General features: G+C 42.8%; 1 protein-coding gene across 1 annotated transcript; it reads right to left on the bottom strand.

The window, feature by feature from the left end:
• Positions 1 to 2,426: 2,426 nt before the first annotated feature.
• Positions 2,427 to 6,030, bottom strand: LOC147639679 (pentatricopeptide repeat-containing protein At2g39620-like). The gene has a single exon (XM_086772667.1). It carries the CDS (start codon positions 5,533 to 5,535, stop codon positions 2,872 to 2,874), a length of 2,664 nt encoding a protein of 887 aa, XP_086628793.1. The 5' UTR covers positions 5,536 to 6,030; the 3' UTR covers positions 2,427 to 2,871.
• Positions 6,031 to 14,290: the final 8,260 nt, after the last annotated feature.

A 14,290-nucleotide genomic window follows, 5' to 3' on the forward strand; every position in this document is an offset into this window, starting at 1 on the left:
TCGGTATGCGGGTTTGTTCGGTGGAGAACTACCTGGCACAAGATCTATGCGGTGATTTTCGGGCCTTTGGGGAGGTAATTCACCTGGCAACGAGTCAGTAAAACAGTCGTTGAATGCATGAAGAAAATTCAGCCTATCATTAGACATAGCATCCACATTTTGATGATTTGGTACAAGGCTATCACGAACAAAAACCAAGTACGCGGAAAGACTCTTTTTCATTGCTTTATTAATTTGGATGTGTGATACAAGTGGGATGGAATTCCCTTCTTTGCCAGCATCAATAAAATGCATGCGGCCTTTATGCATAAAAGAAATCATATTAGACTTGTAGTCTTTGCGGGGCTTAAGCCTATGGTGCCACGGCTTGCCCAACAATACATCACATCCATTCAGTGGAGCAACTAGGAAATGCTCATTATCAAGGTAGCCCTAGATATGGATGCGCAACTTCCCTATCAAAGGGGTAACTTGCACCTCTTTACCAATGAATGCAGCTTCGGCTTCAATCTGAGGTCCCATGTTCTCAACCTCAATACCCAATGCAGCTCCCGTTTGCATAGAGATGAAGTTGTCAGTTGCACAGTCATCAAACATGAATAGTGCGGACTGATCCTTGATTTGCCCCCAAGCCTTGCAAACCATTCGCTCTTTTGCATCATGACCTGTATTTCCTTGCACATCAGGAACTGCATGTACATTAGCTTTGGTGTGCTTGTTCTCGTGCTTTGGTTTGCGATCTGGGCATTGTCGAAACATGTGATCTTTGCTACCACAAGAAAAGCATTTTCCATCCTTGGCATATTGCTCTGTTTGCTCCGGGGTTAAGCCGAATTTGTTCTTCGAGTATTTAACAAATACAATGCTCCATGGGTTCCAAGAACCAGATGATGTCCATGTACATATGAAAACAGTACCAAACAAAATAGGCTCGAAGTCGAAATTCGATGTAGAAGTTCGAAGCAGATTGGACCACGCTAGTGGTCCAATCTCTACGGTCGTGTGCTTTCACTGGACTCCGCGGAGAGCGCCTCACTGGTGTTCCCAGACCACGCACAAACAAGCGCTCTCGTACTAACGCCTGGCTCTCCCGATCTCAGCACCTTTGGACCGAGAGTCTCCAATAGAGCTTGAACAACCCGGCACCGAACGGGTGTGGGCCGTATAGGGAGTCGAGAATCCCTTATCAGATTTAAACACAAAATACTTTACTTAAATCTGGAATTCACTTACTTGTGGATGGCTTGATAGAGAACCAATACCCGTGGTATTTGTGTAGAAGATGTAGCCACCCAGGAGATGTGAAGTCTTCTTGTAGTCACCAATGGAGAAGATGTGCAATCTTGTTGAGATGGCACAGCCGCCTTGTAGATAAACTTAGTGTAGCCACCAGGACAAGTACCACCGCAAAGATCACAGCCGCCTACTGTGAGAGGAGAAGTACCCACTTGCAAGGGAGAAGATACTTGGCTGCAGCGTGGGAAGAAGATGGCGTGAAGGAGCAGCCTGTTATGAAGGAAGTGGACACACACAGCTGCCTACAAGAGAAAAGGGCAGCCACCTATGAGGATGGTGGGCAGCCCTGCAGGTAAAACAGGCGCAGCCTGTAGAGGGTGGGCAGCCTACAAGTAACACCAACGCAAAGGATAGGGCAGTGCAGCCTGTGGTTGTGCAACCGCCTACTGATGGACCGCCTGTTGTCTGCCAGCCAGCCGCCTGTAGGAGAGAGAGAGCACACACACACGCCTGGCTGCTGAAAAGAGAGGAGATGCCTAGTGGACTGCAGTAAACAGGCGCAGCCTGACAGAAGAGACGTGCGTAGTTTGCTGAAGATGGCAGCCGCCTGTAGGAGCACGAGCGCAAGAGATCGTCCAAAAGATGGTCGCCGGGTGGTTTCTACGCTGAAGGAGAAGGTTTTTTTATAAAAAATTGAAGTGGGGTTACACTTTAGTGATTTCCACGCTTGCATGTGGGTGATTAGTGTGGGTAGGTGACCATGCCCACCCCCACACTCACTTAAGTGGGGCTCCCCACCTTGGCCCCTAAATGGGTGCCCAAAGGGGGTGCCCACATTTAGGTGTGTGTGAATAAAAGACTTTATAAATCAAAAGGTTAGAATATAAAGTATTTAAAATAACATGTGCCATATACTTACCACCTGTTCACATGCGCTCAAACTCATCAGAATACAGAGCAGACTTCACGACTCACTGGCAGGCGTCCCCGCTCAGTAAGTACCACGTCAAGCAGGCAAACACAAAAATACATGTCATGCGAAAACAGTTTCAAACATGCAAATCATGTGTGCATGTGCAAATAGTAACATGGACATATCTCCCGTTTATGAAACAAGTACAAAATATCTGTCGGCACAAAACTGGCACGACGTAAAACATACAAACCTGGTCTTCCTATAGAGTGACAGTCCCATAGGTAAGACACAGTTCCAGGCACGAGTCTCCCTATGGTGTGACAGTCCCATAGGCAAAACGCGGCACGAATACTGGCTCTTCCATGGCGTGACAATCCCATGGGTCGAACACAGTCCAGGTCATACACGGGTGGCACCAGTCTGGCTCCCGTCCATGTCAGCAGAATACTAGCCTCTTCACATGAGACACCGGCCTGGCAAGTGAACGAGACGCAAAAACTGGAGATGGACCAAATGGTCGGCTAATTGGTGACAATTGCCTCCACCTCCTTTCAATCCTCCTTCATGTCAGCATCTGTATAAATGTTTTACATATAAACTATCCTGCAACTTCCATTTCATCCAATCGCACTGTCTTTTGAAAGGTCTGTCTTCCAAGCTCCATACTGCCCCCCTTCACCTTCTTTCAATCCTCGTTGTATAAATGTTTTACATACAAACTATGCTGCAGCTTCCATTTCATCCATTCGCACTGTCTCTTGAAAGGCCTGTCTTCCAAGCTTCATATTGCCCCACCCCCGACAAGCACCCAACACAGTATGCCACATCATAATTTTGGCATGGAACGGTGTTCTCTGCACCATCGCTACGGCCTTGTCCAATTCGCCTGCACGGCCAAGGAGATCAACCATGCAAATGTGGTGCTCAAGAGTTGGTGTGATGCCATAGCCTTCACTCATGGCCTCAAAGTATATCTGGCCCTTATCTACCAGACCTGTACGACTGCAAGCATTAAGAACACTAACAAATGTGATCCAATTTGGATTATTGCCTTCTCCCCTCATTCTGTCAAAGATACTGTTTGCATTTTCAATTTCTCCTAGCTGAGCATATCCTGCAATCAGTGCATTCCATGAGACTACATTACGAACCGGAAGATTGTCAAATACTTCCTGTGCTCTTGCTAGCATGCCACATTTGGCATACATATCAACAAGTGCATTGCCAACAAATTGGTTTGTTTTCAACAACCCTTTTCTTTCGATGTCAGCATGTATTTGTATGCCCTTGCTCGTGGCTCCAATGCTGCCACAAGCTTTTAAGATGCAAGCAAATGTGACAGCATTTGGAGAGACACCCTCCACTTGCATCTGTTCCAAACAGTTCAGTGCTTCCTTACCATGGTCATGTTGCGCATATCCTCCAATCAATGCAGTCCATGTGACTACATCTCGAACTGGAAGCATGTTAAACACTTCCTGCGCTTTTGCAAGTGAGCCACATTTAGCATACATATCAACCAACCTATTGCAAACAAAAAGGTTTGTTTTCAGAAACCCCTTTCTTGCAACCTCAGCATGTATTTCTGCACCCTTGTCTGCGGCTCCAATACTGCCACAGGCTTTCAGGCTAGAAGCAAATGTGAGAGCATCTGGACAGACACCCTCAAGTTGCATCTGTTTGAAACATATGAGAGCTTCCTCACCATGCTCATGTTGCACATATCCTGCAATCAGTGCAGTCCATGTGACTGCATCTCGAACTGGAAGCTTGTCAAACACTTCATGTGCTTTTTCTAGCAAGCCACACTTGGCATACATATCAACCAATGCATTTCCAAGGACGAGGTGTCTTTCCAACAACCCTTTTCTGACAATCTCAGCATGTATTTCTCTGCCCTTGTTTGCAGCTCCAATGCTGCCACAAGCTTTCAAGCTGCAAGCCAGCGTGCCAGCAGTTGGAGAGACACCCTCGAGTTGCATCTGTTTGAGACAGTTAAGTGCTTTCTCACCGTGCTGATGTTCCACATAGCCTGCAATCAGTGCAGTCCATGAGACTACATCATGGACTGGAATGTTGTCAAACACTTCCTGTGCATTTGATAGCATGCCACATTTGGCATACATATCAACCAACGCATTGCCAAGAACAGGGTCACTTTTCAACAACCCCTTTCTAGCAATCTCAGTATGTATTTCTCTGCCCTTCCCTGTGGCTCCAGTGCTGCCACAGGCTCTCAGGCTGCAAGCGAACGTAATAGCATTTGGGGGGACACCCTCAAGTTGCATGTGTTCCAAACAATTAAGTGCTTCTTCTCCACGCTCATGTTGCACATATCCTGCAATCAGTGCATTCCAAGAGACTACATCACGAGCCGGAAGCTTGTCAAACACTTCTTGTGCTTTTGCTAGCAAGCCACATTTGGCATACATATCGACTAATGCACTACCGAGAACAATGTCTCTTTCCAGCAACCCTTTCCTTTCAATGTCAGCATGTATTTCTCTGCCCTTGTTTGTGGCTCCAATAATGCCACAACTTCTCAAGCTGCAAGCAAATGTGACAGCATTTGGAGAGACACCCTCAAGTTGCATCTGTTCAAAACAGTTCAATGCTTCCTCACCATGCTCATGTTGCGCATATCCCGCAATCAGGGCAGTCCATGTGACTACATCTCGGACCGGAAGCATGTCAAACACTTCCTGCGCTTTTGCAAGCGAACCACATTTGATGTACATATCAACCAACGTGTTGCCAACAAAAAGGTTTGTTTTCAATAACCCCTTTCTGTTTATCTCAGCATGTATTTCACGTCCTCTTTCCACATCTTTCATCTGAGCACAAGCCTTCAATAACGCAACATAAGTAAACCCACTAGGATGTAGAGAATCCTCTTGCATTTTCTGGTACAGGGTGAAAACATGCCTTGATTCCCCACATTTGATATAACCATTGATAAGTGAATTCCAGGAACACTCACTCCTGGACAACAACTTGTCAAAAATTCTCTGAGCATTGCACATGCTTCCAACTTCAACAAACATGGAGACTAGGTAGTTCCCGAATGATCTATGAGCTTCCAGCCCACTTTTGCACATGTAGGCATGCAAACGCAGAGCATAGGCTAGGTTTTTCTCTTTTGTGCAGTTGTGTTCATTGTTTACAACATTCTCAACCGAGCGCTGTGGTAGCATCCCTTCTTCCAGAGAAGCGAGTGCATTCTCCAAGCTAAGAGTATCCCAGCAACCACCACCACCACCACTGATGTTGTTGTAGCTCTTCTCCTGCTGTGGGCAATCTAGCAAAGGACTCTTCTTCCGTTTTCTGAAGCATGTCTTTAACCCAGCTTGGATTGTAGCAGCCGTCCATCCACAGCGAAACATGTCGGGTAGCTTCTCGGCTACATACTTGCTTACAAAAAAACAACACGTGGGGAATTTTCTCAGCTACATAATCACATACTTGCTTACCGGAGCGGCGGGAGTGCTGCATAGCGATCTCTGATCTGCGGTTGCATCTAAGAAGAACTCCAAAACGCTGTCTTAGCGAACCATGACCCCCAAACAACGGGTTTGGGGTCATGTCACCAGATGTACGAATGACTCCAAACAAGCCATGTCGAGTGCTCAGAATATGTATATATATAGAGAGAGACAGTGAGAGACAGAGACAGAGATCTTGTGTTTGATAGCAGCAGCACTAGCACCTAATCTAAGGCGGTTGATTAGCACTAATTGTAATTAAGGTTGGCTAAAAGAGGCACAAACAAAGGATGCAGGCCCAAAGATTGAAGAATGGCATCCACCCTGAGTGGAGAAAGGAAACCTTTAATATAGGCAAAATTATATATAGAAATTACCAACACAAAGGGTGGGTTCTCTATTCATGCCGATCAAAAGGAGCTTCACACAGCAGAGAAACGAGTCTCATGTATGTTAGAATTTTTCATTCTTTGATCAAGCTTGCTTATATAGGATAAGAGTCAAAGAAAGGCAAGCTCTTCTCGTGTCGATATGAGTCTCGTGTAGAATACCCGACATCCAGCGAGTGAAGATTGTTGCATGATGTAGATTTATGAAGCTGATTATGGTACTTCTCGACCAAAAGGAGGAGGCCATGGAGAACTATAACATGGAAATGTTATTCTTTGACATGAATAGGGGTCCAGAGGAGCATCAAATTTTGTATTATTATCATCATCTTAGGTGCTTACTAGATACCTGCACATTACATTTGAGGATACGATAGACACATCTTGGATACATGCGCATTACATTTGAGGACATGATAGACACATCCCTCTGGACACTCCATCCATATTTTAGGAGAACATTGCCCAAGCTTCAATCACAAAAACGAAATCTTTATAGATTCAAGCTTAGTGTGACAGATTTTTCAAGCCATGACAAAGTTTTAAAGATGGAACTTACATTAGGCAGGGATGGACGTTAACCCCATTTTGGGCTTAACAAAGGCACTCTCCACTACAGACGGGAGTAGCATAATAAGTGTCATGAAAAGGCACTATAAACATTGTAAATATTATGAGAAAAGTTAGCAAATGCCTGATCTTAGTAGTTTAAGGTTTAAATCAAGATGCCCAAGTGTGAATAAGGGCCAATTACATATGTCAATTCGTCATAATACAATGACACAATCCCCCTTTGTGCTATTGTCCTCTCCTTGCTCTTGCTCTTATGTGCATATGAGAGAGAGAGAGAGAGAGAGAGATTAAGAGGAGATGCTTGTAGCTTCTTACACATGTGCCTTTAATGCTTTATGTGAGAGAGTGTAAAGAGTGAGAGAGGTAAGTCCTTGCAGTGCAAGGAATCTTCTCGCACCACAATCGTGATCCTCAGACAGGGAAGGTATGCACCACTGAGCCAGAATACTCTCGACCACTATGCTGACTAGAGGAGTCCTCACAAGTCTCACATCCTACTCAAACACCCGTGTACTCATGCATAGGAGCCACTTCTTCTGCTAGTTGCCACTCCTAGAAGCATGAACACTCCAGGAATCGATGTCAGGAGCCACGTACTATTGGCAATCACATCCAAAACTTGGGCAAGCACTACCCTACCCAATACACACCGGAGCCATATCATATCCCTCACACTAATCGTGCTAGGAGTCCACCCACATTCGGCCGAGATGGGTCAAGGTTTCGGGCACCATCTTCGTGTATCACACCTCCGAATGACATCCACATGGAACATCATTAACCTGTGTGGTACCTTCACAAGTTTCCACAAAAACATAACCTAAATGAATACAATATCTAACAGTATAAAGATATGATTTAGGCAACAATACATCACACATACAACTGAGACTTTGTAAACCATCGTAAGCCCGAATGAAACATCTTTGCTGTCCAGTCAAAACTCTGAATGAAAAATCCTCCATACGCATAAGCCTGGCGAGGTTTTCTTAATTTCATGAGCCGATTTAGTCTTGGTATTCTTCCTAGTTTCTTCAACCATAGATTTCTAGCATAAGGTCTCTACGGGTCTATTAAGGATCTCTAAAGATATAACCCCATATATTTTAAATCTTTCTAAGGTACTTATAAGAATAGTTTCCTCTAGTCAAGCCCTTCTTTAATCCTTTTTCTCAATTCCAATGTTTAAACCTTAATCTAAGGTATTCACACATATCCAAAGGCTTCTTCTCTAAATTTCTAGAGAGAGAGAAACTATACTTAAGACTAATTTCTAAGATAAAGATCCACGTAAATTCTCTAAGCTCATCTTTTTTTCCTAAGTCCTAAGATAGAGTTGCTTGTCTTAAAGTTCACTACGAACATATGCACAAATTTTTTATTTACAAAGCGACTTTCTCAACTTTCTTTCTCTAAAACGGTACTCTTGACTTCACTATTCTTGATTTTTTTCATTAAAAAATAATTGATCCTTTTTAAGTACCTCTAAACTTTACTTCAAAGGTATAACCTCGATCTTGAATGAGGTATTCTCAATCTCTTGATTTAAGGGTTTTTTGAGATGTTCTCTCACTAAAAATAAGCTTTTTTGAAAAATATTGACTTGATCTAAATTAAGGAATTTAACCTATCCTTGGTCTCAATCCTACTTGTCTAAAAAATCGTTTCTCTTTCTCTATCTAGGATTCTTCTTGTGAAATTCTTCTCTCTCTAGAATTCTCACACTAAATTCTTAGAAGAGTTCTAATCATTCATCCAACAATTTCTAATTAATCTAGAAAAATTTTTCTTTATAAAAAAAATTCTCTCTCCATAACCCTAATTGTTACTTTCTCTCTCTAGGCCTAGGGACAACCCTAAATCCACAATTCATTTCTAAACCTCCTAATTACATCCCTTTACTCATACATTAATCTAAGGGTAAATCTAGACTTGGGTTTATATCGAAGTTAATGCATTTAGACCAATTTTTTAACAAACAAATGGATTTTTCTAAGGTTTTGCTAATGTATGGGCATTTAAAGCTTATGCAAAATGGACAAAAGCTAGACCTTAGTGGTCTCTAGACAAGGAAATTATGCATAAAATATTTAGTTACATTACTAATTTAATTTAGATCCAAACTGTTTATTTTTTATATAAAATAACAAAAAAATATAATTTAAGACCATTGGAGCATTGTACCTTTGGACATATAGACTTGAGGGTACTCCGCATTGACCACTAGACAAAATTTTAGGTCACATTCTCCTCAAGTCCACGAATTTTTCTTAGTAGAGTCCAAGGTGTTACAATGATAATTTTCCACCTCCTACACTAAACTTGACTACTCTAGCACTTACTTAGTAATATGACCTAGGACTATTCTAGCAAGTATGGTACATAATTTTGAGCAAGGTACTCTCTCCAATCCCTCTCAAAAAAATTTATGAATTTCTTTTGGGGTTAGGGGGGGGGGGCTATTTTTACTTGAATAGAGTGAATGTGGTCCTCTGCATGTGCATGGATTAGATGGGTGGTTATGCCAAGCCATACCTTTCATGCATTATATATACAAACCTGTTATGGTAATTAATTTATTGGGTGATCCAATAAGAATACATGTGATGCGTATGAAAACATTGTGAGTGAATCCAAGGTACGAGTTTTATTGTAAGTGAATCCAATCAACTTTTTTGAATTAATGAGGGTGACCCTAGTTGGTTGTGAGTGAGTCCAACCATCTGTGACACGTTTGAGACATGTGGTATACTTTCTGAATACGTGTAATGCGTATGAAAACATTGTGAGTGAATTCAATGTGTGAGTTGATTGTGAGTGAGTCCGATCAACTCTAAGACACGTGTGATGCGTGTGAGGATATGTGGGAGTGAATCCACTTAAATACATAATGCCATTGTGAGTGAATCCAATGTGGGAACAATTAATATGTTTGATCACTCGCGTGTGCTGATAGTTACAACCGAGGACGGTTGTTTTCTCAAATGGGAGGACTATCACGGGAGTGAGATTTTTCAGAATATTTTATCATGGGAGTGAATCTAATTAATTATGTGTGATGCATGGTTCATGTGTGAAGCATAGTAATGAATGATTTGTTGCCATATATATATAGGCAGTGATGTGTGTGAACACACTTAGGACCGCCGGGGCACTTTTTCCCTCTTTAGAAGGTTTTTTCCCCCGGCTTGTATATACGCCCATCCTTCTAAGCTAACTAATCTTTTGTACATTGACACAATCTAATACACTTTGTGTTGTGTGCATTCTTGCTTCTTCTTCTCCAAGCTTTGTGTGCTTTCTTGCAACCCTAATTCCAACAATTGGTATCAGAGCAGGCATCGGCTCCCAGGGCTACGCCGCCAGCACCCTCCGACTCACGTTCTCCGATTGAGGTGAGCTTTCACGAGCGCTTGTTGCAGGTCTCTACACTCCGCAAATAAGCCCGTACGGCTTTGCGTTCTCAGAATTTGCATCTGAGGTCGTTTCGAGCTCCGTTTTTGCATTTCAAGTTCTGCACAGGTGTTTTGGTCATTTTTTGCAGAAATTTCGACAGTGCAGTTTTCTGCAAAACAGACATACGTACTCTATTGTGGACCGTGCTACATAGCACGAGTTGTTTTCTATTCAGTCTTTGCTTCATTACAGGTAGCTTTTATGGCTGATATATGATGTATTTCGCATGTTATCTGCTGATGACAAATTGGATGGAGACAGCAACTACCCACTTTGGGCATACATGATGCAGCATGTTTTGGTTGTAAAAGGAGTGTGGAACATTGTGCAGGGTATGGATGTACGTCCAGGTTCTGTGGATGTAGGATCTGTTGAGGATGTTGCAGGTTCTAGCAGCTCTACTGTTGCTGCTGTTTTACCCACTGCTGAACAAGCTCGTTGGGATGGTAAAGATGCGCAGGCTCGACTTGATTGCACTTTCTGTCAAACGTAACATCACCCCACATATTTGTTCAGCTAAAACAGCAAAACAGGCTTGGGATATTCTAGCTGGTTTGTATGCAGGTTATAACGAGGTAAAAATCGCTTACCTGCGTAAAGAGCTAGAATTGAAGATTATGCAGGAAGATGATGACATGAATGTTTTTCTTGCTGAGATTAAAGATCTCAAAGAACAGTTGATTTCTGCAGGTGAGATTATTCCTGATCATTCTCTTGTGCAGACTGTTCTTGATGCTTTACCTGAGACATATCAGACTTTTGCTTCCACGTGGAGACTTCTTACTGAGGACAAACCTGATGCTGTCAAGTATGATACTTTAGTCAACAAGCTCTTGCAAGAAGCGCAGTCCAGGCAAAACAGGGCCAGGCAGCGTACAGTTGATCAAGCATTTATTGCTGCGCCCAGCAGCAGAGAAGAAGTGGTAAGGCAGCCCCTTCCACTGTTTCTTCTCCTATTAGTAGGTCTGCAACTTCTTCTCCTTCCACAAGTAGCAACAATAAGTCTGAGAAGGCTCTTGATAAAGGCAAGAAAAAGACCAGGTGCAACTATTGTAAGGCAAATGATCATGTCATTAAGAATTGCCCTAAGCTAAAGGCTAAAGAGGCAAAGAAGAAAGAGTCAAATGCAGCCACAATAGCGGATGCTTCTACAAATGCAGATTCTGCAAATGTTGTGCAGGATACAGAATGGGCGTTTAGCGTGTATTGCCAGTATGACCCATCTGTACATGATGCATGTTTGGCAGTTTCTGTTGACTCTCATGTTTGGTATTTTGACAGTGGTGCTACAAAGCACATTACCTCGCATCGTGATATGTTCACTTCTCTTGAGACTGTCCCTAATAGGAATATTGTCACATGTGCCAATAATGCTTCTTACCCAGTGAAGGGCGTTGGTAAAATTATGCTTACGGCTGAAAATGGCAGTGCTTTCACACTTTCAGATGCTTTGTATGTGCGAGGGATAAAGAAGAATCTATTGTCTGTCTCTGCGCTTGCTAGACTTGGACTTGTAGTCAAATTTGTGGATGACAGATGTACTGTTCATGATTTGACTTCTAGTGATACGATTATTGTATCTGGCACCTTGTTTCGTAGGCTGTATAGGCTCAATTCTTATGACAAGTGTGTGGAAGATTCAGCAAATGCAGTTTCTGATGAAAAGGCAATTTCAGATGCAAAACTATGGCATGCTCGTTTTGGTCATCTGAACTTTGCTAGTTTGCTGCGTTTGCAAAAATTTGATATGGTTGCTTCATTGCCCCCTCTTGAGGCACCATTAAAACATGTTTGTGAAGGCTGTATTTTGGGCAAAATGCAGCGTTCTGCGTTTCCAAAGGATGGTTCTGTGTGGGCCACTCGCAAATTGCAACTTGTACATAGTGATGTATGTGGGCCTATGCAGACTCCGTCATTTGGTAAACACTTGTACTTCGTGACTTTCATTGATGATTACTCAAGGCATGCATGGGTATATCCACTAAAGGCAAAGTGCGAAGTGTTTTTGTGCTTCAAACAGTTTTTGCTTATGGTTGAAAATGTATCCAATTGTAATGTGGGCACCCTCCGTTTTGATCGAGGGGGGGAGTACATGTCTAAAGAGTTTGATGCATTTCTGGCTAGTCATGGGATAAAACACCAATATACAGTGACGTATACCCCTCAGCAAAATGGTGTTGCTGAGAGAAAAAACAGGTCACTTATGGAGATGGCATGATGTATGGTCAAGAGCCAAGCTTTGCCACATGCGTTTTGGCTTGAGGCTGTCATGTGTGCTGCATATGTACTCAACAGGTGTCCCAGTAAGGCCTTGCAGTCTATTACTCCATATGAAGCTTGGCATGGCAGGAAACCTTCTATTGGTCACTTGCGTGTCTTTGGTTGCTTGGCCTATGCTTTAGTGCCTGTGCAACAACGCAGGAAATTGGATGATAAGGCTGTCAAATGCATTTTTGTTGGTTATAGTGCTGAGAGCAAAGGTTACAGATTGTATCATCCGCAGTCAAAGCGTATCTTGATTAGTCGAGATGTTGTTTTTGTGGAAGATGCTGTGCAGCCTTTGTTATCATGTACCAAAGAGACAGGTGTGAGCTCACGGGATGTATTTGATACGTTGTTGCCTCTATTTACAGGTGGGAATTCAAATGTAAGTCCTAATGAGGCAAATATTCAGCCTATGCAGATTTCAAACGACATCATAGATCAGCCTATTTCTGATGCAGATTTACAGGATATAATTCATGAGGATAGGGCTGAAAATGAGCAGGCTAGAGGTATGCCTAAATGGCTGGTGCAAACCTTGCGTGATAGTAAAATTGATGCACCTATATCTAGTCGTACTCGTTCAGGTTTTCAGCATGCCTCTTATGCATCAGATTGTTATGCTTTGGCTGTGTCTAGTATGTGTGAAGAGGAAGAACCTCTTTCATTTGATGAGGCACAAAAATCAGAAAATTGGTTGGCTGCAATGCAAAGTGAATATGATGCTATAATGAAGAATGGTACATGGTCTTTGTGTGATTTGCCTATTGGTAAAAAGGCCATTGGATGTAAGTGGGTTTTTAAGTTGAAACGAAAGCCAGATGGCAGTGTTGATCGCTATAAGGCTAGGCTTGTCGCAAAGGGTTATGCTCAAGAAAAGGGCATTGATTTTGATGAGACCTTTGCTCCCACTTGTCGTATGACTACCATTCGTAGCATTTGTGCATTGGCAACTCATAATGGTTGGAATGTGCATCAAATGGATATAAAGACTGCGTTCTTGAATGGAGATTTGCATGAGGAGGTGTATGTATCGCAGCCACGTGGTTTTGTTCAAAGAGGGTAGGAAAACAAAGTGTGCAGGTTGAAAAAGGGTTTATATGGTTTAAAGCAAGCTCCACGAGCTTGGTATGAAAAGATACATGCATATTTGACTGCACATGGTTTGCATAATAGTCCAACAGAAAGCACTTTGTATGTTAAACGTGTGGATGATGTACATCTAATCATTGCTCTCTATGTCGATGACATGCTGCTCACAGGACCAAATGAGAGTCATATTGCTGATTTTAAGGCTGATTTGAATGCCTCTTTTGAGATGTCAGATTTGGGGCCTTTGCATCATTATTTGGGGATACAATTTAAGCAGTGTGATGGAGGTATTGCTTTGTGTGAGACAAAGTATATTGAGACATTGTTGCGGAGATTTGGCCTTGAAGACTGCAAGCCTATTGCTACTCCAATGGAGACAGGTTTGAAGTTGAGTCTTCATGATGCTGGAGATCACTTTGATGTCACACTCTATCAGACAGCTGTTGGTTGCCTCATTTATGTATGCATTACGAGGCCGGACATTCAGTTTGCAGTCTCACAGGTGAGCAGGTTTATGCATAGCCCAGGGTCTCAGCATTGGAAGGCAGTTAAACGCATCTTTCGCTACTTGAGTGGCACCATACATCTTGGGTTGTTTTATCCCAAGGGAGGATCGTTGCCGCCAGATTTGTATGCTTTTTCAGACTCATATTGGGCTGGTTGCTATGACACAAGAGTGTCCACAAGTGGTTTTTGTTTCATGCTCGGTAGCTCATGCATATCTTGGTTGAGCAAGAAGCAACCTACTGTGGCCACTTCTAGTTGTGAAGCTGAGTACAGGGCAGCTTTCACAGCTACGGTTGAGTGTGTGTGGCTCAGACGGTTTATGGCTGACTTGGGTGTTGGACAGGAGTCTGCCACCTCTATCTTCACTGACAGTCAGA

This window comes from Cibotium barometz, chromosome 3 (genome assembly GCF_041138505.1).
Source record: "Cibotium barometz isolate CiBa-2024 chromosome 3, ASM4113850v1, whole genome shotgun sequence".
NCBI classification, from domain to species: domain Eukaryota; kingdom Viridiplantae; phylum Streptophyta; class Polypodiopsida; order Cyatheales; family Cibotiaceae; genus Cibotium; species Cibotium barometz.

Bases quoted from the DNA above. Each gene is read 5' to 3' on its own strand.
- LOC147639679 (XM_086772667.1), bottom strand. From the start codon at position 5,535: ATGTTTCGCTGTGGATGGACGGCTGCTACAATCCAAGCTGGGTTAAAG.